Source organism: Trichosurus vulpecula, chromosome 7 (genome assembly GCF_011100635.1).
Source record: "Trichosurus vulpecula isolate mTriVul1 chromosome 7, mTriVul1.pri, whole genome shotgun sequence".
NCBI classification, from domain to species: domain Eukaryota; kingdom Metazoa; phylum Chordata; class Mammalia; order Diprotodontia; family Phalangeridae; genus Trichosurus; species Trichosurus vulpecula.
This window is the reverse complement of record NC_050579.1, coordinates 207692694-207718594: the sequence shown is the minus strand read 5'-3', so window position 1 is coordinate 207718594 and position 25901 is coordinate 207692694. Positions and strand designations below refer to the sequence as shown.

Here is a 25901-nt window from a genome sequence, read left to right as displayed (position 1 = left end):
TGGTGGTTGGGCGGCCCGGGAACGCCTCTTCCGGCTCCACCCACGCGCTGCGTGCGGCCGCCCCCAGGCCGTAGGGGGAGCGGCCACCGGGCCCAAAAAGTGACTGCTGGGGGTCGGCAGGTGGCCTTCGCGACCTCGCCATGGCCGCGGATGGGGCTGTGCTCGCCAGGCTGTTCATTCTGGGTCCTTATTCTAGCGCCTCGTGGGCCCCGGTGATGACAAGTAAGGAGCATTCTGAATGGTCCCCGCCAAGGGCAGGGAGAGGTGTGCGGCCGGGCCTGGGGTCGGCCGAGGGCGGTGGGAGCAGCTGGTTCCCGGCTCTCTCAGGCTCTCGGGTGTGAGGGCGTTTCGGAAGCTGAGCCCTTGGCTGCGCGTATGCGCACGCGCAGGCGGGGCCTCTTTCCTCGCCCGCTCCCCTTTTCCTTTTTTCGTTCCCCCTTCTTCCCTAGTGTTCGGGGCTCTGAGCTATTTTGCTCGCTTCCTGGGGCCCCGAATTCTGACCGACTCTAATTTCTTTCCTTTACTCTCCGTCCAGTTTCTGGCTGGACCTCGGCCTAAAGATGGCACCTTGCGCCTCCGTTAATCCGCGCAGACGTTGGGGGAGGGAAGCCGATTGCGCTGGCGGGCCTGGCCGGTTCTGGCCCCTCACTACCCTCGTACCCCGTGGACTAGTGAAGCTAAACGCGTTCACATTGAAGGAAAAAGCTGCCCTTTCTTTCTGTCTTTCAGTGGTTCTGCACTGTTCAGTTCTACATGAACCCCATGGGGTGTTCTTGGCAGAGAGGCGGGAGTGGTTTGCCATTTCTTTCACCAGAGTATCCCCCCAATTTACAGATGGGAAACTGAGGCAAATAGGAGTTAAGCGACTTGCTGAGGGAGTGTCTGAGGTCGGATTTGAACGCAGACCTTCCTGACTCCAGGTTCACCTAGCTACCCCTACTTACACCCCTTTATGCATGGGGAGGGGGGAAGCAACAGTAACCCATATTTTAAGTATATGACATATGCCTGCTTTACTCTGGCTCTTCAAGACTCAGCTCCAATCTCACGCCTGCTTCACCCATGCTAGTACTTTCTTTCCGAGATTACTCTTATTTACACTGCATCCATCCTGTATTTACCGTTTTTTGCATGTTGTCTCTCCCATTAGAACCCCCTGGAATAAAGGCTGAACGTCCCGTTATACCCTGGCATTAAAGGCTACATCTGATAGCTTTTTCTCAACGTACATCCGGTTTCACCTTTCACAATTGACCATCCCCTCTCCTGGACACCCTTTCCTTCGTTTCTGTGATGCTGTTCTCTTGGTTGTCGTTTCATCTTACAATTTTTCAAAGGCTACTTGGCTTTCATCTCGTGATTGCACGGGTGTCTCCTACGGTTCTGTCTTGAGCCCTCTTCTTTTTCTCTTTTGTGCTCAGCTTCTGTGGATTGAATTATCATCTCTGTTCCAAGTGATCCTTAAATCTAAATATACAGGCTTAATGTTTTTGTACTCTTTCGTTGCCAGGTTCCCAAAGGATTTCTCCACCTCAATGTCCTTTTGTTACCTTAGGTTCATTATAACCAAAACTGAACCCATGAGCTGTTCACCATGTCCAGCTCCTTCTAATTCTCTTTAAAGCAAATATTTCTGTTATTTAGAAAGGAAGCCATCTAGTCCAAAGTCTTACCTTAAAAGGATTCCCTCTACAACATACCAGACAGTATCTTTTAAAAAATTAATTTTGTTCAGTCAACAAAACATTTCTCTCCCCACCCTAACTGCAATTGAAAAAAAAGTAACTGCCCCCCCAAATCTCTTGCAACAAATCTACATTGTCCAAGTCCCAGAAATATATATCTCATTCTGCATTTTGAATGACAAATAATATCCATCCTTTTCTTGTTCACCTCAAGTGAAGTCTTAGTCAGCAGGGGTGGGAAACCTGCATCCTCCAGGCCACATGTGGCCTTTTGACTGAATCCAAGTTTTACAGAACAAATCCTTTTATTAAAGGGTTTTGTTCTGTGAAGTTTGGATTCGGTCAGAGGGCTGCACTTGAGGACCTAGAGAGCCACATGTGGCCTTAGGGATGTAGGTTCCACACCCCTGTTAAGTGCTTCGCACAGTGCTTGGCACATAGTAGGTGCTTAATAAATGTATATTAACTGAGTAGGAACCTGCTGCTTCCTGAGGCAGCCCATTCTATTTGTATATCTGTAAGTAAACTTTTTCTTTTATTAAGCCTAAGTCTCTGTATCTTCTCATTCTGTTTTCTGGGGACCATCCTCCTTCCACATGATAAGCCCTCAAATACTTGGAAGACAGTTATATACTAAATCTTTTTTCTCTCCAGGCTAAACATCCTCAATTTCTGCACTGTCCTCATATGCCATGGCCTTGAGGCCGTTAAACATCATGATTCCTCTCCCTTGGACACTGTCCAGTTTATCAGTGCCCTGCCTAAAATGTAGTGCCCAGAAATGAAGACAGTACTCTATTCCAGATGTAGTATGAGGAGTAGGGTATAGTGAGATGATCACCATTTTATTCCTAGGTGCTTTGCTTCTCTTAATGCTGCCCAAATTTTTTTAAGCTTTTTTGGCTGTCATATGACTTATTTGGTCATTAGGCAAGGATCTCACATGGGCATAGGAAAATTAAAAATCACATAGATCCTGCCTTTAAGGAGCTTTCAGGAAGGGATGTATACACACACACACACATTAGAATGTGATAAATATACAAGAGAGGTCAGAGATTAATAAGAGGGTAGGAAGGGATCACTTTTACTAGTAATTAAAAGAAGAAAAGAATTTCATAGGGCAGAAATGTAGAGGGTCTTTGTTCTGTGTTGATCTGTGCATAAGACCCAAGAACTGTCTGTCTAGTTTGTCTGAAAGGGAGTAGCATAAAAAAAGTTGGAAAGAAAAGTAAATTGGAACCATATTGTGAACAACTTTGAATACCAGAATAAGATAGTAATATTGCATCTTGTAGGTAGTGGGGAAGCAGTGAAGGTCTTGGAACAGGATAACAGGATCAAACCTGCGTATTAGAAAGATTTACTTTGGCAGTAGTGTTGAGATTGTATTGGAGAGGGAAAAGGTGATGCAGAGAGATCAATTAGCAAGCTAATATGTCTTTAAGAGAAATAATGAAGCCTTCAATTAGGGTGATGACAGTAGATATAGAAAGGAAGATTTAGTAATTGTAAACTTTACATTGTTTGATGTTCTAGTTGTTGTTTGGTATTATAGTTATAATGATAGGACTCCAGTATGGAGTCACTTAGGTTAAGTGGTGCTTTTCTACTGTTAACTCTGTGACAAGCAGATAAGACTTACAGATTTTTGGTTGGGTGAAACTCTGGCTGCAAGTGAAGGAAATTTCCCCTGCTTATTCAAGCCTGGTGTAGATAAGTGACCTTGAGAACTTTTCTACCACATTTGGGTCTGATTTGGAGCACCCTCTCACATCTGGAACCAATTACCTGTTATGTACTGAGGGTATATAACTTTTCCACCTGAACCCCAACTTTGAGTGTGTTTCTTCCCCATACATGTCCCTAACCCTTGTCCTGGAGTTTTTTGCATCTGGAGCCTCTGTTTATAGTGTTATGTAGGTTGTATGTGTGTGCTTTTTTTTTTACCTGCTTGCTGTACCACATGATAAAGCTCTTGATTGTATCAGCTTTCTGAGTACCAGGTTTTTTTTTTAGAAATTCTTCATTCTAGATTTTTGATTTAACCTGAGCCTTGAGGCCAAATAAAGCAAAGGCATTTAAAAAATGTTTTAAAATAGTTTTAAGCATTCTTTTTTTGTATTTTGAGTTCCATATTCTCTTCCTTCAGCTGCTGCCCCACCCATTGAGAAGGTAAGTAATAATGATACCCATTATATATGTGAAATCATTCAAAACATATTTCTATAGTAGCCATGTTGCCAACGGGGAAAAAGGCAAGAAAAACAAAGTGAAAAATATTTTTCCATCAGTCCTTAGTTTATCAGTTCTTTCTTTGGGAGCGCATAGCAGTTTTCATTATGAGTCCTTGGGAATTGTATCATTGTATTGATTAAAGTAACAAAGTCTTTCACAGTTGATCATAGTTACAATATTGGTGTTACTGTGTAAAGTGTTCTCCTGGTGCTGTTCTTTTCACTTTATACCAGTTCATATAAGTCTTCCCATATCCCTCATCATTTCTTATAGTATAATAGCATGCCATCACAATCATATACTACAACCTGTTCTGCCATTCCTCAACTGATGGGATCCCCTCAGTTTCCAGTTCTTAAGCAAAGGCAATGGAACAAATGTGGAAACATCAAAAGGACTTGGCAAGTGATTAAATATTGAAATGTCAGAGGCAAGTAGAATGTAAGCTACTTGACTTGGTAATCACTTTTTTGTCTTTGTGTTCCAACTACCTGCGACAATCCCCTTCACATAGTAGTTAATAAATGCTTGTTGCATTGCTTTGCATTGAATTGAGTTGTCTGAGATGACTCAGGATTTGACCCTGAGTAACTGGGGGCATCCATACCGCTTGGAAAATTGAGAGGATTGAAGATGAGTTTCATTTTTTATATATTGCATTTGAAGTGCTATCATCAGATGTAGATTAGGGCTGTAAATGTTAGAGATTGGAGAGTCATTCACACAGAGGGAATAATTGAAAATGAGAGCAGGGTGGTGGGAGAGATGACATTGGTAAGGGAGTAAGAGTACAAAAGAAAGAGTAATAAGGCTGGGAGGTGACTGTTGGTGGAAACTTATCTCTTAGGGGTAAGGGAAAGAGGAACCAGACTAAGAGGCAATGGACAAGTTATAGAATTTTGCAAGAGTCCAGAGAGACTGGTGACCTGAAAAGAGATTGGAGGAGTGATGCTGAAGAAAAGCCTAGAAGAATGAGAGTAGAGAAAAGGCCATTGTGATTTAAAATGGATATCACTCACTTAACATTTGGCTTGTCTCAGTTTTCAGAGGAAGAAATTAAAGATAGCTATAGTCATATGAAAAAATGCCCTAAATCACTATTGATTAGAGAAGTGCAAATCAAAACAACTCTTAGGTACCACATCTCTCCTGTCAGATTGGCTAACATGACAAAACAGGAAAATGATAAATGCTGAAGAGGATGTGGGAAAATTGGAACATTGTTACATTGTTGGTGGAGTTGTGAAGTGACCCAGCCATTCTGTAGAGCAATTTGGAACTATGCCTTTGACCCAGCAATACCACTTCTAGGGCTGTCTCCTAAAGGGATCACACAACTGGGAGTGGACCAGTATGTACAAAAATATAAATAGCAGCTCTTTTTGTGGTGACAAAAAATCAGAAATCAAGGGGATGCCCATCAACTGGGGAATGGCTGAACAAGTTGTGGTATATGAATGTAATGGAATACTATTGTGCTGTAAGAAATGAGGAGCAGACGGACTTCGTTATAACCTGGAAAGACTGAACTGATGCCGAGTGAGGGGAGCAGAACCAGAAGAACATTATACACGATTACAGACACACGGTATCTGTAAGGACTAACTGATAGACTTGGCTCCTCTCATCAATACAAGGTTGAAAGACAGCTCCAAAAGACTTATGATGGAAAAAGCTATGCACATCCAGAGAAAGAATTATGGAGTCTGAATGCACATTGAGGCAAACTTTTTGCTCTCTTTTTGTTTTTCCTTCTTTTTTGGTTTCATTTCTTCTTTCTCATGATTCATTCCATTGGTTATGATTCTATTATGTAAATAAGTTCAATATGAAGGTATAACATTGGACTACATACTGTCTTGGGGAAGAGGGGGAGGGAGAGAAATTTTGGAACCCCAAAACTTGTGGAACTGATTGTTGTAAACTAAAAATAAAAAATAAACTTATAATTTTTTAAAAAAGAAAAGAAAACAAAAACAGAACATTTGGCTTGCCTCACGTTTTTGCTCAGTGTTTATTAGCTTTGAAGAAATGCTTGGAAAATGTATAGTTTTAGAAAAGTCTGCCTATTGAAATTTTGTAATTGAACATCTTTTCAAATCCATGCTCAAGGACTTTTTGATTATCTCGTAAGTGAAGAGACACATGGTGAAGTTATATAACATGTTGTAGATGAATACACATACCAGACACTTCAGATTTCTTTTAGACAAGTTTTACCAAACCTAAAACAAATACTACTGATTCCACATGAGTAAACACTGACCTCATAGTGATAGGGCATAGCCATTTAGATAGGTACTTGTAGAATTTTCTGTTTCAAGATGAGTTATTTAATGCACAATAAAAACAAATTTAATTAGTAATCAAATGTAGTGGGGTAGCTGGGTGGTACAGTAAGTAGAGCACCAGCCCTGGAGTCAGGAGGACCTGAGTTCAAATATGGCCTCAGACACTTGACACATTTACCAGCTGTGTGACCTTGGGCAAGTCCCTAAACCCCAATTGCCCTGCCCTCCCCCCTGCAAAAAAAAAAAATTTAAAACCAATTAGCCAGGGCACTTAATATAAAATCTGTTCAAATTTAGAATATAATTTGCAAGTGCTCAAATTTCCTTTTATGTATCTCTTATACTAAACTAACATGACTTAACAGATAAGATATTTGAATGTTTCATAAAACTGTAGTAAACTGAATTTTAGACAGATTTTTGTGGCAAATGATCTTTTCTTGCTAATTGGGATTTAACATTATAAAAAGAGTGAAAATTAAACTTATTTTTAAGATCAGATAAATATTGGTGCAAATCATATGACTTGGACTGCATGAATATGAATAGTTCAGTTACCCAGAAAAACATCCAGTCAAATGCATACTTAAAGGTTTATCAAGGAAAGGATTGATTATTGATGAATAATAATGCTCATTTATAATGTAATACCTTAGGGTTTTCACAGTATTTTTCTGGTTTAGTGAAAATACATTGGATGTAGAATCAGAGAACCCTGATTCAAGTTGTAGCTCTGCCACTTTTCATGTGACTATGGTTAAGTTACTTAACCTCTTACTAACCTCTGTGGGCCTCAATTTCCTCATCTGTAAAATGAAGGTATTAGGCTAAATAACCTCCAAAGGCCCTTCTGGCTCTGAATCTATTTTTCATATGGGAATGCTGAGGCTCAGAGAGGTTAAATGACAGACCAGCTTTTTCCACTGTATGTGAGAGTGGGCCCGAGAAAGAGAGAGAGAGAACTTTTAAGAGGCAGGCATCATCTAATACGAGGAGACAATAGCACATATACACAAAGTCACTAGAAAGCTTGAAGGAGGTGTAGAGGAACAGTACCCATAGAAGTTGTGGGATAAAGTGAAGATTTCTGAAAGAGAAGGGTTTCTGAGAAAATTGAGTCATAAGTGAGATGAAGCATGACTGAGAATCTTCCTAAAATGGTAGCCTCAAGGAGAAATTCACCAATGTGGAAGGGAGTGCTCCAGCATGAAGGTTTCTTGGGGTGGCAGTGTGGAAGATGAGGAAAGAAGCTCTGGAGAGAGTCCAGGTGTGAAATAGATCAAAGGGCTGTATTTTCCTACTTTGAGAGTTAAGGAATAAAATACTCTATTGCTCTAAAAGATTATACTGTTTACGATTACTGCATTTTTAACTTAATGTTTTATTATCTGTGTTACTACTAGCTGCTGTTTTATAAATAAAATAATTAATGGCAGAATATGTACTTAATACTCTGAGACTTAAACATGAATTTAGAGCTAGAATATCTCTGTCACCAGAATGAAAAAAATTTTAACTGAAGATATGCATATATATGTGTGTGTGTGTATATATAATATGTATATATATATATATGTAGATATATATATATCTCCGTATGTACTATTTCATCTTTCTTAGCTTCCAAAATTCCCACCAGCTGATAAATGTCTTAAATATAATACATTTGATATGAACATGTAGACCAGACCTGCATAACTTGGCAGTAGGTAAAGGCCAAAATTAAAATATGCCAAACTCCTTCAGGCAGCAGAGAGGTTAGACTAGATCAGTGATGGTTGGTTGCTGCAGGTCACATGATAAACAGGAGAGTGTGCAGTGGCGACCCTACATTTTTCAAGAGCCTCCTGAAATCCTTTGGCAGTCCACTTGTAGACTAAAGAAATATTATCCTATACTTTTATCTTTTATAATTTTATCAATTCAACTATCCAAGATATATGAGTTTCTTGTAGGTTTGGGGGCCTTTGGCAGAGTGTTAATTTGTGTAACCTGAATGTAGTAGTTATTGTTATCCAATCAGTAAAATTGGGGAACATAATTTCTGGAGCCTGAACTGCAAAAGGGGAGGATTTGAGAAAGGAGAAAGTTATGTCATCTGTGATGCTGACCCTTGTGTTGGTGCTGACTTGCTTCATAGTCCTTTAGAGATACCAGAACCCCCTTAATCTGAGACTAAAAGGCTTGAGGGAAGTAGCCATTTATTTTCCACTACCTCTTTTCTTAACTATTTTCCTCTCTTCATTTCTCATCTCTCTTTTTTTGGGACTGCCAGTAAAGTCTGCTTTCTCTGGAACAAAGGAGTCAAACTCAGCCTGCAGAACTTGGGAAACAGATTAAAATGTAATTGGGAAATGTTTTAACAAAATAAATAAAAATACAACATAATTTGTGATTATATGGAACTCTTTGACAGTCTGGTGAATGAAGCCTATTCACTCTTTCTCTGAATATTTTTAATACATTAAATTACCAAGGAAGTCAAGTATATGAAAATACAATATCAAAAAAAATTTTAAGTTCACTGATCCCAAGAACCCCTCATCTTTACGTGAAGAAAGTATGAGAGGGAAGTTACTGACCATGACAGTTAAGTGGCACAGTGGATAGGGTGCTGGGCCAGGAGTCAGAAAGCCTTATCTTCCTGAGTTCAAATCTGACCTCAGACACTTAATAGCAGTGTTACCCTGGGCAAGTCACTTAACCCTGTTTGCCTAAGTTTCCTTGTCTGTAAAATGAGCTAGAGAAGGAAATGGCAAACCACTCCAGTATCTTTGCCAAGAAAACTCCAAATGGGCTCACAAAGAGTTGGACACAACTCAGCAATACCTGACCATGTTGGAATTGTCCTCTACCATTTATTTCCATCAAGCTGTTTCTACTTTAGGAGGTTCTCAGAGCATTCATGGACAGGCATTTGTTGACTAAAACCATACACATTGTCAGAAAATGTCTTCCTAATCTAAGGCAGCATATTGGAGTATCCAAATTGGCATATAAAATAAATGATGCTGTATCTAGCATTGCTATTTCAGTTAACGTAATTTTCAAGTCCTACATTAAAGAGAAAGGAGATACTGGTCTCAGTCTTAATTGTCTTTTATTAAGTATCCACTAAGTTAGATGCTTCAAGAGATATAAAGTTTACCCAGTATAGTCAGTCTCTCAGGCCAATAACACACACAGATAGCTGTATTCACAATATTAAGTAATAAGTTTATCAAAAAATATAAAATTAGAGTGGAGCCACGACGGTGCAGTAGAGGCAGCAGCCTAGCCAAACGCTACTAACATTTCCCTCCAAATGAGTCAAATCAAATTCTGAAGTGGCATAGACCTCAGAAGCTTGGGGTGAGGCATTTTTTGCAGCCCAGGACAACTAGGAAATCTGAAAAAGGGGTCTGTGACAACTGGAATGGGGACTTATTGGCCTTGGAAGTGGCTGCAATAACAGCTTTGGGAACTTCCAACGCAGAGATGATAAGGGGATTGAACAATTAGTCGGACCTGGGAACCCTGTGTTGACACTGGGTGCAGGACCAGGTGTTGTTTGGTAATTCCATTGCAGTTACCAGTTGAGATTCTGGGCAGAGAGGAGCACTAGTGCTTGCAGCTGTAGGGCACTTGGTCATAGTTCAAGGGTAGAGAAAAACACTAGCACCTGTGACTGTTGGAGAGCAGAGGCGCTTTCTGGGTAAACACCACAGCACAGACCAGGAGAGCAGTGACTGCGCCTCTCTGGATAACACTACCTTGGAAACATTGAAAACTTACAGATCCCCCAGAACCAGCTCTGAAAGCAACACCCAAAAAAGCCTGAAGCTTTGGACAATGCTTCCCTGTCCCTAGGTGAGTAGAGCCTGACTTTAATATAAAGCTCAAGGGCAAAAAATAGTCTGGGGAAATGAGCAAACAACAGAAAAAGAACCTGACCATAAAATCTACTCTGATGACAGGGAAGATCAAGATATAAACACAGAAAAAGACAACAGTGTAAAAACAACTTATAAGCAAAGCCTCAAAGGAAAGAAATGCAATTTGGACACAAGCTCAACAAGAATTTCTGGAAGAACTAAAGAGATAAGATTAGTAGAGCAAAAATTAAGAAATGAGAATAGTGTGAGAAAATTAACAGCTTGGTAAGAGAGGCCCAAAAAAGATTGAAGAAAGTAACTCTTTAAAAAAAAAAAAAACAGAATTGACCAAATGATAAAAGGCACAAAAATTCACTGAAGAACTTAAAAAGCAGAATTGGCCGAATGGAAAAAAAGAGGTTCAGAAGGCCACAGAATTACTCAAAAATTAGAATTGGGCAAGTAGAAGCTAATGATTCCTTGAGACATCAAGAAACAATCAAAGTCAAAGGAATGAAAAAAATGTGAAATATCTCATTAGAAAAACAATTGACCAGGAGAATAGATTGAAGAGAGATAATTTAGGGATTAATGGACTACCTGAAAGTCATGACCAAGACAAGAGCCTAGACATCATTTTTCAGGCAATTACAAAGGAAAAGTGTCCTGATAACTTAGAATCAGAGGGTGAAATATAAATTGAAAGAATCCACCTGTCACCTCCTAAAAGAGATCCCAAAATGAAAACTCCCAGGAAATAATAGCCAAATTCCAGCCCTTGCCAAGCCAAGGAGAAAATATTGCAAACAACCAGAAAGAAACCATACAAATATTGAGGAGTCACAGTCAAGATCACACAGAATTCAGCAGCTACTGTATTAATGCAGTGGAAGGCTTGGAATATGATATTCTGGAAAGCAAAAGAGTTAAGATTACAACCAAGAGTAATCTACCCAGTAAAACTTGAGTATAATCATTTGGGGGCATAGGGTGTGTGGAGAGAATGGGCATTTACAGGGGGTAGCTAGGTGGCGCAGTGAGTAGAGCACGGACCCTGGAGTCAGAAGGACCTGAGTTCAAATACGGCTTCAGACACTTGACATACTGCCTAGCTGTGTGACCTTGGGCAAGTCACTTAACCCCAATTGCCCTGCCCTTCCCCCCCTCCAAAAAAAGGAAAAAAAAAAGAAGAGAATGAACATTTAATAAAATAAAGGACTTTTAAAGCATTCATAATGAAAAGACCAGACCTGAATAGAAAATTTGACATTCAGATAAAATACTTAAGAGAAGCATAAAAAGGTAAACATGAAAGAGAAATCATGAGGGACTTAAGGATAAACTCTTTACATTCTTGTATGGGAAGATGATACGTGTAACTCTTAAGGACTTTATCATTATTAGGAGAGTGAGCTGGAGAAGGAAATGGCAAACCACTCCAGTATCTTTGCCAAGAAAACCCCAAATGGGGTCATGAAGAGTCAGGACTGAAAAATGACTGAAGAAACAGACTCTACATAGAGGGCACAGGCATGAGTCAATTATCTTGGGATGATCTTGGGGGAAAAATGGATGAATGAGAAAAGGGGATGCAATGGAGAAGAAAGTGGGTAGTAACTAAAAAGAGAAGTGTCAAGAAAAACAGTCTTTTGAGGAGGTCTCTATTGGCATTCTTGATACTCCTCACATGTGATACTCCATCCCCTGTTTTCCTGCCTTTGCACTATCTCTGATACCTGGAATGCACTGTCTCTTTCCTTATTACTCTTGATAATCCCCTAGCTTTCATCAAAACTCAGTTCAGACACCACCTTCTACCTGAGGAATTCCTGGAATCCCCCAACTGCTAATGCTGTTGCCTCCAATTACTTTGCATTTATTTTTTGTATGCAGTAAGGCCCTGGAAATGGCTGCTTGCTAATGACAAGTGGTGCTGAAATATTAAAAGTATTGAGTAATTGTTTTGGATCTCATTATTCAGAAACAACTCTTGACATTTGCACTGAAGGTCCAAAAGCAGTGTTGGGTAAAACTGCTGGCACTGAACTGTCCTGGTAGTCTTTGTATTTTTCATTGCCGTTTACTAATAGTAAAAAACAAAAATGCCAGTTTATTTAAGATAGTTGTTAATCCTTGATGAATCAGTAAAAATTATTAATTTTATTAAATATCCATCCCAAGCACACAACTTTTTAATATTCTTTATGATGAAATGGAAAGTACAAATAAAACAGTTGTAGTTGTCTCAATGAAAAGTATTTGTGTGTCTGTTTGAATCTCTAGCTATACTACCTGCTTTTTTCTTTAAATAACATTTTTACTTGAAAGAACAATTGAGAAACTAAGGTTATTTGGAAACTGCATGTATTTAGTAGATATTTTCTTGAAAGTGAACAAAGTGAACCTGTCACTTCAAGTAAGATTCATACTTTCAGTTGAAAATCAAAATTTTGTAAGACTTGTATTTGCTGCTGTGTTTGACAGACTTTTTTGATGAAATGGTCATATCAATGAATGTTGTATTTTGATATTATCTAGTAATTTTAACATTGGGGAAGGCTGCATAACTTAGTAAACCAATATTTTGCAAATGACCATACACGATGTTATAAAATAATGCATGAGAGTCATTCAGAGTGCAAGATAGACTCTTAGATTTTTATATAACAGCATACAGTGTTGATTGATGGGCTTTCATACTCCACATTGCGGCTAAGCTTAAGAAATACTACTTGTCAAGTTTTGATTTAGTATTAAAAAAGAATACATATATGTAAAGGCTATTAAAATACTCTTCCCTTTTCCAACTACATATCTGTGGGAGGCCAGATTTTCCTCGTATACTTCAACCAAAACAACATTTCACTACAGATTGAATTGCAGAAGCCATTTTGAGAATCCATTTGTGAGTACAAATGGGTGCTACAACCAAAAGGTTCAGAATGGCTAGTCTGGAATTTAGTTTTTCCATGAATTTCTTCAATTTTACAGATGTCATTGAATTTACCTAAAACATTTCTATGGACAGCTTATATTCTCTCTCTCTCTCTCTCTCTCTCTCTCTCTCTCTCTCTCTCACACACACACACACACACACACCCCCACCCCTCTCAGCTATGAGAAAGCAAACAAATGAGCCAAGATATTGAAAGAAAGAAACAAACATTCATTAAATGCCTTCTCTGTGCCAGGCATTGTGCTGGAAGTGACGCTGAGAGGTTATTATCCCCATTTTAGGCTCAAGGAAACTGAAGCAGACAGGTTGCACAGGTAGTAAGTGCCCAAGCAGGATTCAGATTCAGGTCTCCCTCAGTCTAAGCACCTAGCTGCCTCCAACTAGTAATCCATATCTCTAAACCAAAAGAAGGTCAATCCATTTTGTAATCTATTTTCAATCCTGAGACTGGTGGTTACAATTACTCAGAGTTCAGATTCCTTTAGTGTTGTTTTACATCATTGTGTATATTATTCTTCTGGTTCTGCTTTCTTTACTCTGCATAAATTCATCTAGTGCAAGGATACAGTAGAGTGCAGTGGAAAGAGCACTGATTTTCAAGTCAGAAACCAAAACCTACCTCTCATGCTTATTGCTCGCATATCCTTGGGCAAGTCATGATCTTCCTAGGCCCAAGTTTTCTCTATGAAATGAGAGCTAGACTAAATTTACTTTGAGGCTTTTTCCAGCTCTAGATCTGTGATCCTATATTAGCCATCATTTCTCAACCTTTAAGGTTTGCAAAGTGCTTTATATAAATGATCTTATTTGGTCCTCACAGTAACATTGTGAGTTGGATGCTATTATTGTCTTCTTTTACACATGAGGAGTCTTAAGTTGAGAGAGGTTAAGAGATTCGCCCAGGGTCACACAGCTAAATGTCTGAAGTAAAAATTGAACTGAGGTGTTCCTGAATTTAAGTTTAGCACTCTATTCCCATTGCCACCCAGCTATGTAAAAGTTTTCCCATCTTTCTCGGAATTGTGCATATTGGTCCTTTTTTTGCACTGGGATAATAATCCATTGCTTCTATATATCGCAGGAGATTTAGATAATTTTCAATTGATGGGCACCCACTTTGTTTCTAGTTTTTTCTTATTTTAAAAACCTTTTGCTATTTTTTTTACGGGAGTTCAGGGCTTTTTTTTTTTTGGAGGGGGGAAAGCAGGGCAGCTGGGGTTAAGTGACTTGCCCAAAATCACATAGCTAGTAAGTGGGTCAAGTGTTTGAGGCTGGATTTGAACTCAGGTCCTTCTGACTCCAGGGCTGGTGCTCTACTCACTGCGCCACCTAGCTGCCCCAAAGTCTGATGCTCTACCGACTGAGCTACCCACGCTTCTCAGGGCGTTTTTAAGATTTTTTCTTGTTTTGTATATTCTTTGATTTCATTTGGAAAAAATAAAATGACTTGTTTCTTATCTTTACATTTGTCCACTTTCATAGGATTCTTTCTGAGTAGTTCTTTGAGGAGAGCGAATTCTAGTCAAGGACAGTCTGAACCAAGCAAGCAAACACTTAAGAAGCCCAAGTTACCACAAGGACGGTTTGATACTCCAGAAGATTCCAATTTAGAACAGGAGCCCCTAGAAAGTGAGTATAATAAAAATTTATACATGTGTATACATACATATGCGCACACACATATAATAAAAAATTTACATTTTTTGAGAGGTAGTATGGTATAGGAAATAGATGGGCATCCTCTATCACATATTAGCTGTGTGACACAAACTACTTAATCTATTAGTGCCCCAGGCACAGTAGAGTACCAAGTGTAAGTTGGAGAGCAGGTAGTGATCTGCATTATAATAGAGAGCTTTCTCACTAAACAGTTTTCCATACCAATAAAATCAGAAGTACAACCAAAAAAATTTTTTGGCCCATTGAAGGAATTATTTCAAAGGTGAGAATAAGTTGAAGGCAGTTGTCAAATCAATATATGGATTGTCAAACTTTAATAAACTAATAAAGGATCATCTTCACCATCAGCCTTCTCAAGTAGTATATAATTACTTTTTCCCCAGTGCTAACTCATCAGTCTAGCAAGCAACTCCATAGTTATTATGATCTTGTATACAGTTACCTGATAATGAGAATACTATAAGGGGAGTGGGACATCTTTAAACAAACTTTTATTTCTTTGGCAGTTTGTACAGGAGCCAGTCTACCTTTTCATGACACAGTTGGGATAATAATCAGATATTTCTGGAGTATGAATCACTGCAATGTAGTAGCAGCACAAAAAAATTTAGTAGGTCTAGAGGAGAGTTGAAAATTGTGGTAAAATACGTCATCATCAAAATGAAGTTTGCTTTGTGACAGAGTTCTCAGAACAACAAAAAAGTTTACCAGACTCCAGTTTTGGTTTATCTATCTCAACACAAAGGCAGCATTCTGACAACACAAATAATTCTGGGCCTTTAGATAGAAACTCCTTGGTCTGAATTCTGATAGGCAATTTCTTTATATGTTGATACTGTCCCAGATGTTAAAAAAAAAAATGCTGATCATGATATAAGGACCTCCCTCTGGTGCCCTTCCAGTTTTGTAATTTTGCATTACTTAGTGTTTAATTTGTTTACTTTAGGAATATAGCACCCACAAATTTTCAGTCTGTTAAGCAGGTCAGTCACCATGTCAGTAAACTTTGAAAGAATACTTATTAAAAGTCTTTTGACTTTCACCATGCTTGTGTCAGTTTTTCCAGGTGACAACACGGAAATGTTCTAGGATTCCAGAATGCCTGTGACTTGAAGGACCAAATACCCATTCATTTCATACTATAAAGGCACACTAACCATGAAATGATAGTTCCAACCATCATCAGGAAGGATGAGAGCCTCAGGGCATAGGTATTTGTTAGGAGAGGGTAGCCCCACAGAGCTTAAGTGTGTTCTTATTAGCTCCTGTCCCCCCTGGAGGTATTTTGTCTATATATGTGTGTGTGTGTATGTATATATATGTGTATATATATATATGTATATGTGTGTATGTGTATATGTATGTGTGTGTGTGTATATGTATGTATGTGTGTGTGTGTGTGTGTGTGTATATATATATATATATATATATATATACATATGTCCCTTCAATTAGAAAGTTATGTGACACTCGATGATCTGCGTTTGCTGAGAGAATTTATTGCAAAGCAGTAACAGATATAAAAATGTGTTTTGAAGAGTTCTCTCCTACAGTGATACGTTGTAAGGGAACTTTCCCTTGCTATCCTCATAGATGAATTTGTGTCTTCTTCTCTGGGTCAGGGCTTTCAGAACTGACGTAGATAGAGCTTCTGTGCTTGTGTTGCCAAAGAGAATTTTTGGTTGCCTGCATATGACATAAAGGAACTAGGAAATTCTTCTGAACATTTTTCTATACTCATATTTTGAAGGATAATAGCTGATGATTCCCAAAGTACCTTTCATTTAAAGTATTTCCCAGAGACAGTCACCACCCAGTTATCACAAGCTAAAACTCAGTAAAGGAGTTATCTCAGCTAGAGGGTGTTTCTCCCCAAAATATGATACAGATAGGGAATAGCAAAATTCAAGAGTTGAATCAGTTAATGAGCATATTTATCACATATTACCAAATAATTATTTTCAAAAACACTACTTACTTTATATAAAAGTATAAACAAATACTTCTAAGAGCCAAGAAAAGGTAAGAAAGAATATAAGACATAGTGTTAAAGAGTTTGTAGTCTGTCGAGGGAGAGGAAAGCAACACAAGTACATATGCAGCATCATATTCGACAACTTCTCCTGCAGAGACCAGATACTGTATCTTTAAGAAGCAGTGGAATCTTGGACATTTATACTTTAACTGGCATTATATGAGGAGTCTCTAAGGAGAACTATTAGCATAGTTCCTATCACATAGCAAACATTATATAAATGCTAGTTATTAGCTATTATTATTAGAGAGCTGATGTATAATTCTTCTTGCAAAGAAACATGAAGAGAATTCTTGAGAAGAAAGCTTAATTACCATCCAGAGAGAAGTAAATGATGGGACTGTGTTTCCACAGCTGAGAAATCAGCAAGTGTGGTGGTGATGACTTTGTGATCTGCCTCACAGCTGATACATTGTATCATTGTAAATAATTATTTAGGTTTGTTTTGTTGTTATACTGTTAATAAATTGTATCACCAGTAACCTTGGTGTTTAAGTGTAAGAGATTTTAGGGTATTTGATAAATAATAACAGGGATGGGGGAGGTGAGAGCTAATTGATTGAGAAAATATTGCAATTTTAGTGATTTAGGGGGAACTATAAAAACATACCCTTTGTTTTCATTAGAAGCCAAAATGAGAAATTAAATAAGGAAATGAATTAGTAACTGGTAGAGCTAGGGGTGGTCATACTGTGGACGCTACATAAAAATGAGGTCTGCTTTAAATCATGGTAACACATAAGAAGACATTACAGGTGCAGCAGTTCCAAATCATGAGGTTCAAAGTATGGCTGTGCCAGTAGAAGGCTAAACACATATGTGTGAGGCAGTTAAGTTCAGAGAAGGCATAAGCATTTCAAAAGCAAAGTAGAACATTCCGACCAGCTTTAAAATTGTTTGATTCTGTGATTAGGAGATGGGAAACCTAGAGGCAATTCTAAAAAACAGTTGAGTGTTTGGAAGATACCTGTTACTTTGTTAAGGGATAACTATCTAAATTGAGTTCCTTCAGGATCCGTTAACATAATGTATTAACCAAGCTAGGCTGAATCATTTCTCTCCCTCTTTAAAAAAAAAAAAGTTGGGGAGACATTTTCAGAAGTTCTTGGGAAATGGCAGGCAAATTATGTAACTCTTAGATAACCTAATCTGTACCCAAAATAATAAGATGTTAAGTTCCCTACCCTCCTTTCCACAAATGTGTATAGTCTTTAATTAATATGTCTAAGATTCCTTCATTTGTTGCTCACTACCAGAAAATGGTGAGGCAATGTGGTGTTGCAGAGATGAATAAAACACTGCTTCTGCTATCTAGGAGTTTTTCTCCTAATAGGGGAGGTAAGAGATACTCATCTTTAAGAAGGATTTGCATTGATACAGTGATTTTAGGTTTTCCTCAGAACAACCCTATTAGGTAGTACATGTACTGTCCCCATTTTACAAGTGAAGAAACTGAGGCTTAGAGCTATAAGATGACTTGTCCAGGGTCATAAATCTAGTAAGTGGTAGAACTGAGATTCGAACCCAGATCTTTTGACTTCCTCTCTCTACTATAGGGAAGAATAATTTTTTTCTCATACAAAGCAATATGTGTAAAATTCCTTAAGAATAGTATAAACAAACTTCCCATTGGATAGGAAGTAAGGAATTTTAGGGTACTAGAAAGGATATATGTTTTTAAATTGCTGACCTTGTGTAAGGAGACAAAGCCAGATGGATTATAACAGACTAGATGAAATTAGAAGTATGAAGGGACCAGAGGAGAGGTACAGATTAGAGCAAACATAGGTTGAATAGGAGTGGGGAGAAGTAGATTGTAGATGCTAACAAGATTTGGAAAAACTGGTGTAAAGTGGTGAACGTGGGTTTCAGAAGAGGAGAGTAATAGTGTTGGAACAGTAATCTGGAAGTGGCAGTAGGGAGCAAGAACTATGCCAAACACTATACTTGCCATGCGAGTGTAGGGAGAATGGAAGAAAGAGGAGATTGCACTGAAGAAGGTTTTATGGAAGATGGTCATATCTGAGGAAAGTCAGGTTTCAATTAAGACAGGGAGATTTAGGAGTACTTCTATGAACAACAAAGGTTACAGGAAGCAGTTTGCTGACAATATAGAACAAGAGAGAGGTAGTGTGTATAGTGGATGGGGAGTTGACCCCAGAGCCATGAAAACCCAAGTTCAAGTGTGTAACTGAGCAAATCACTTAATCTGTCAGTACCTTAGGCAGCTCTCTAAACAGAGAAGCTACCATTCTGTATTAGTAGTTCCCTTATTCAGGAGTTCCCTATATCAGTTAAATCACAGGTCCAGTCCCTATCCTTGTAGGACATAAGTGAATGAATAAATCAATGTGTAAACTTTCACAGTGACATAATAAGCTTTTTACTTTTGTATGAAGGTTTCATATTTTATGTACATTGGTTCACATCTTCTTGGTGTCCTAGGCTTTCTGGGATTCAGCTTAGTATAAAGGGGGGTCTTTGTCTGTGGTGCATAGGAGATCTGGTCAGAATTCTCAGTGAAGCAGTTACTGAAGTTGAGTCTGACTCAGGAGTCCTAAACAAGTTATTCATTTAAATGTTATGTACTATAAAAACCTGAGCTGTTATAAATTGATGAACATGAATTTCAGAAGAGGAGGGTTTTAGTAATGGAACAATTATCTAGAAGTGGCAGTGTAGAGTACAGAGTACACTGATCACTATACAGAACACGATGTTCTTCAGTGACTTGTATATGAGAAATTGAGTAATTGAAGAACATTTAGGTTAATAACTGGGAAAATAGGGATTCCAGAACTTCTCTGTGATTATGGAATAAATGTAATTTTCCTAATCTTAGAAGATAAGAATTTGGTCATTAACTATAAACAAAGGTGGATTGTTTGCTGAGAGGACCTAGAATCTAAACTCAGAAAAGTAAGAGACGAAATAACAGATTTCAGAACTTTATCAGCTCAACTAGAAATAATGGATGTTACATTTTCTCCTGATTAGTAAGTTCAGCGAGCAGAGGATCAGTTTAGAAGCAGAAAATCAGAGAAGTCACTCAGCAGATGAGCAGGTTTGAGACGTGTGCCTGGTGAGTCAAGCACAGAGTGAATCAACTCGTCAGTAGAATCATTCATCCGACACAAAGGCTATCTTTGTAAAGGAACTTTTGTGACCAGTACTTGAGACAGAAAGAGGATGTTGAAATTTTTAGTTAAAGAGTTATGAGTTAGAACAGTTCCAGATCTCAAACTATACTACGGAGTGGTAATCGTCAAAACAGTCTGGTGCTAGATAAGTAATAGAATAGTTGGTCAGAGGAATAGATTAGGCACACAATATACAGAATTAAATGACCAAGTAACTTGGTGTTTGATAAAACCAAAGATCCTAGCCATTGGGGCAAGAATTCACTCATTTTTCAACAAAAACTGCTGGAAAAATTGGAAAGCCTAAACTAGGCAAAGACCAACATTTTTCGGCATATTCTAAGCTTAGCTCAGGATGGATGTGAGACTTAAACATAAAGTGTATATCATAGGCAGATTAGGGGAGCATGGAAAATATTACCTGTCAGATCTATGGATATGGGAAGGTCTTGCAACAACAAAACCAGTGCAACCAAAATTAGAAGGAAAGCAGAATACTGGGGGTGGGGTGTTGCGGAGAGATGTATAGCAAGTTTCCTGATAAAGTTCTCATTTCTCAAATATATAGGGAACTTGACCAAGCTTATAAAGATAAAACCCATTCCCCAATTGATAAACCATCAAAGGATATGAACCCTGTTCAGAAGAAATCAAAGCTACCAGGAGTAATAGGAAAAATGCATGAATCATTAGAAATTACAGTAATGCAAATTAAAACAATTCTGAGGTGCCATCTCACACCCATCGTATTGGCTAACATGACAAAAAAGAAAATGATAAGCTGGAGGGGATGTGGAAAAATAGGCTCACTAATGCACTGTTGAAGCTCTGAACTGGTCCAACCATTCTGGAGAACAATTTGGAACTATACCCAAAGGGTATAAAATGGTACATACCTTTTGACCTGACAGTAATCACTATTATGTCTGTACCACAAAGAGATAGAAGAAAAAGGACCTATTTCTACAAAAATATTTATAGAAGCTCTTTGTAGTAGCAAAGAATTGGAAACCAATGGGATGCCCATCAGTTGGGGAGTGGTTGAACAAGTCGTGGTATATGATTGTGATGGAATACTATTGTGCTACAAGAAATGACAAGAGGAATGGTTTCAGAAAAAATCTGAGGCTTATATGAACTGATGCAAAGAGAAGTGAGTAGAAACAGGAGAACAGTGTGCACAGTAACAGCAATATTGTTATGATTATCAGCAGAAAGACTTAGCCAGTCTGACCAGTAATGATCCACAGTTCCAAAGGACTCATGAAAAAATGCTATTCATCTCCACAGAGAAAGCTTATGAACTCTTAGAGCAGACTAAAGCATTTTTCTGCTTTATTTTTTTGGCAACATAGTTAATATGGAATATATTGTGTATGACTTCATATGTATGGTAGGTATGGTATTTCTTACCTTCTCAATTTGGGGGGGGGGGTAGGGGTTGGGGGAGGAAGAGAATTTGGCTAAAAATAAAAATTTTAAAAGATATGTTAGCCCAGGCACGTGGGTCTTTCTCACTCATGTACCTTCCCTGCCAGGTTTCTATAAATGTAAGACCATTCTGTCCCACAGAAACAGAGAGTGAGAACCTAGATCTATGCGTGTGCTCCGATATATTCATGATTCCTGCCTTTACCTTGGGATGTTTTTATTGTGATGCTATTATTTCTTTCACTTTGTTGCTAAATAAATGGTTATGTTTAAGATCTAGTGTGCTGTCTAGTGTAAAGCAAGTTGGGAAAAGTGAGCCAGCTCAGTGAGTTAAGAGTAGGTGTTCATAGCTACTTGAGGATACCAGTTCACTTGTTTAGTGCTGTATTTGTCTGCCTTGTTATGTTACTGTAATTGTAAATAATAGTAGTATATAAAGCATTGAAGACATAAGAGAAAGGGTCAAGTGGGAAAAAATGTATCCACTGTCCCTGGTAAATGTCTAATTAAGACATATAGGGAATTTGCACAAATTTATAAGTGATTATTTTGAAAGCATACTCTGAATCATAAATAGAAATTAAAATAGCATTTGAGGTTTCACTTCATACCTTGTAAATTGACAGAGTAGATTTTAAGTAGAAATGTTGTAGGGTCTGTGGGAAGACAGGCACATTATTAGATTTCATAGAATTCTGAATTGGTCCAACCTTTCTAAATATCAGCTTGAGCTTAGGCCTCGAGAAGACAGAAGCCAAAGTACAATACATATAACCCTTCTCATTTTTCACTACCCTTCAGCGGTAGATACTACTAGGGCAGAATATTGTTTACATTGTCAGAGATTGTCACCATTAGGTGCTTTGCTCATTTTTTTCTTTATTAAAAAGAAGATTCAGTATAGTGGTGGGGTTGGGGGGAGTGAAGATTTCCAAAAATCACCTATGTAAAAACAAAAACATCGACGGACTTTTTTTTCTTTTTAAATAAAGGAATGATAGCGTTTGATTCCCCAGCTATTTAAGAGTATTGAGCCGTATGCCCAAATGAAAATCAGGCAGAGGGGAGACCAATTTAACATGATAAAAATCTTGATTAACCAGAGCTCCAGCATCTTCACATAGTGGGTACTCAGTAACACACACACACACACACACACACACACCCAACCACATGAACTTTTACACTGAAGGAGGCATTGTGGTAGAGTGGAAAGAGTGTTGGATTTGCAGCTAGAATATCTGGATTTAAATTCTGGCTCTGCTACTTACTACTTTATGACGCTGGGTAAGTCCCATTATCCATGCAGTGAGGAGTTAGACTAGAATGATCTCTAAGAGCACAAAGAGAAGTAAGTAGAACCAGGAGAACAGTGTGCACAATAACAGCAATATTATTATGATTATCAACTGAAAGACTTAGCCAGTCTGACCAGTAATGATCCATAATTCCAAAGGACTCATGAAAAATGCTATTAATCTCCACAGAAAAAGCTTATGAACTCTTAGAGCAGACTACCTCTGTTTAGGTCCATAGCCCAAAGAGATCAAAGAAAGAGCAAACTGGAAACTAAGAAAGGATCCTTATATTGGGAATTTATGAAATGTTATGAAATGATGAAATTGACAGTTCTAGACAGAGTAAAGTGAGCAGAACCAGTGGAACAACTTCTATGACAAGAACAAGAAAAAAAAATTTTGAAAGACATTAGAATGCTGATCAGTGCAGTGATGAACTACACAGGTTTAGAGGACTAAAGATGAAACATTCCACCATAGAGGTGCTGGACTTAAAATGCAGAATGAACTATATTTTTGGATGTGGCCAATGTGGAAATTTGTTTTGCTTGACTTTATATTTTTATGAGAGTTTAAATTTTCATCTTTTTGTTGTTCATTTGGAGGCAGTGGGAGGAAGAGATAATTGTTTATAATAATTTTAAAATATGACTTGCAATGGTAGTTTTGAAACCGCGATAGTTCTCAAGAGATAGCATCTTTAGATTTGCTCTTTTTTAAAAAAAAATTATTTAATATTTTTAGTTTTCAGCATTGATTTTCACAAGAGTTTGAATTACAATTTTCTCCCCATTTCTACCCTCCCCCCCACTCCAAGATGGCATATATTTCGATTGCCCTGTTCCCCAGTCAGCCCTCCCTTCTGTCACCCCACTCCCCCCATCCCCTTTTCCCTTACTTTCTTGTAGGGCAAGATAAATTTCTACACCCCATTGCCTGTGTATCTTATTTCCCAGTTGTACGCAAAAACTTTTTTTTTGAACATCTGCTTTTAAAACTTTGAGTTCCAAATTCTCTCCCCTCTTCCCTCCCCACCCATCCTTCCTAAAGAATTGCTATAGTTCTATATTTCTTCCAACTCTTTTGAGCTTTGCTTATATTTTTCTTTTCTTTATTTCTTTAGAATTTCCAGGTGATATCAATCCTCTTACAAAGGAAAAGGGTGGCCCCAAAGGCCCTGAACCTACTCGATATGGAGATTGGGAACGAAAAGGACGTTGTGTGGATTTTTAGTGGTCCAGCTCTTGACAGACTGGTCTCTTCCTCTGAATGTAGTATATTTAATTTAAGTTCTACATGTTTAATTTCTTTGTGTTCCTTTTTTTTTTAACTAACAAATCATCCGATTTGGGGAATGTCAGTCCAAAAAAGATTAAGTTTTGGAAGTATTTCTGCATTAGCACATTTGTTATTACAAATTTGTAAATAAAGAGATGATGTTCAGGACTGCCTGTTAATTTATCAGTTAAATTAAAATTGCTTATATAATAAGTTCTATAATTTAATTTTTTATGGGGCTAAAGTGGTTCATTGTTTCAAAAGGTCTTACTGGAACATAAAATGTCATAAATCCCCAGATATATGTTTCTGGGTCTAGTCTCTAGTCTTTCTAGCTGAAAGATTTGGAAACAAGTACTTGAAGCGCCACAATTGAGATCTTAAGAAATAATTATGTAACTTATGCAAAATAATCCTTTTCAGTTCCACTAATTGAGAATTTGTGATAATTTGAACAAGTAAATTAGACTATGCCATTATCATCTGCAAAGAAAGGTTTTGCCAAGCAAACAATAGCATAACCAGCATTTCAGTTAAGCAAATCCTGATTGAATACCTTCTCTTTACCTGACACTGTGCTAGATTGGGAGAGGGGGAAATAACAAAAGGAAAAAGAGGCCTAGTCCCTGGCCTTCAGGAGCATATGGTATACTTGGGGAAATAACAGTATTGTTTTCCAAATTGCGGGCTGTACCACATTGGTAGGAGACAAGTCTTCTGTCTGTGGGGTCAGGGAATGTCGAAGCAGTAACCAAGATTATTGGATGTTTTTAAATATAATTCTTGAGTTAATACATCCTTTTATTTAATTGGAAAAAAAGTTCAAATCAAAATCGACATGTGGAACTAGCATCAAATTCTGGATAATTGGTGAGGCAGTGTGCCCTAACATAGGTGACATGCAGGGAATAGGTAGTCACGTGGAGAAAGGACCTGGTCCTTACACCAGAGGGAGGGATTGGGTACTTTTATCCCCCAGTGCTGCTTAAGTGCTCCCTACCAGCCCTTCTTATGGCAGATTGGACTGGAGGAGGCCAGTTAATTGGCATTTGGACCATGAGCACAGCCCTTCCCTCTGGTGGGGGTTCCTAACCTTTTAACAATGAAATCAGTTCATTGATTATTTTATATTTTATCTTTTACTTTATGTGTAAGTTTTGTTTTTTTTGTTATAAAATTGTGATAAATACTTAATTTTACTTGAATAAAATGCAAGCTAAGAAAAAATTTTGTGTAGATTGTTTTGTGAAAAGGGGAAGCACATATATAAAAAGCAACACCCCACTTTAAAAAATACACACACACACACACACACACACACACATATAAAAATGTGTGTGTGTGTTACATATAAAATTTGGAAAGTACTGCCCTAGAGAGTAGCAGATGCAACATAGAAAGAATATCAGTAGAGAGGAACAGTAAGTAAGTAACTGGAGACAATATGCAAAAAGAAAATCAGCAAAATCATGGCCTCAGTTCTATAAACACATGTAATTTGACATCAGGGGGTCATAGAGACATTTTAGGATGGAACTTAAGACAAGAATATGTCTATAGGATCATGACAACATGGATGAACTTGAAAATGGATGGTGAAGGAACACTGTATATTAAACTATGTTTGCATGGGCAATTTTATGAACCACAGTGGGTACACATAGTGAAGACGGATGGAAGAAGAATTATGATATTGTAAATAACAAACTTGACATGAAGTCATGATGAAGTAATAGAACTTAAAATGTATAGACATTTTCAGGACTAATAAAGCAAAGTTGCTGATAAATTTTTGACTTGTTTTAATGTTTGCATTCTCCAAGGGATATAAGAAGCAATAGAGAATGCTACTATTCTGGACTTGACTTATACTCAGTGAGTATTGATTGCTACACTAAAAATGATGAGAAAATCTTAAGCGGATTCAAGAACTTTGTCTTAGTGCTCCAGAAGAAAGGAAGAAATCACAAATGTTCTAATGCACATTCTAGATTTGAGAGGGGTGGATTTCATAG

At 38.0% G+C, this 25901-nt stretch overlaps 1 protein-coding gene across 1 annotated transcript; it reads left to right on the top strand.

The window, feature by feature from the left end:
* The first annotated feature begins 32 nt into the window (after positions 1 to 32).
* On the top strand, positions 33 to 25113 carry SDHAF4 (succinate dehydrogenase complex assembly factor 4). Its single transcript, XM_036765856.1, has 3 exons — positions 33 to 222; positions 14507 to 14653; positions 23732 to 25113. The coding sequence occupies exons 1-3, from the start codon at positions 141 to 143 to the stop codon at positions 23839 to 23841; spliced, it is 339 nt and encodes a 112-aa protein (XP_036621751.1). The 5' UTR covers positions 33 to 140; the 3' UTR covers positions 23842 to 25113.
* The last annotated feature ends 788 nt before the right edge of the window (positions 25114 to 25901 follow it).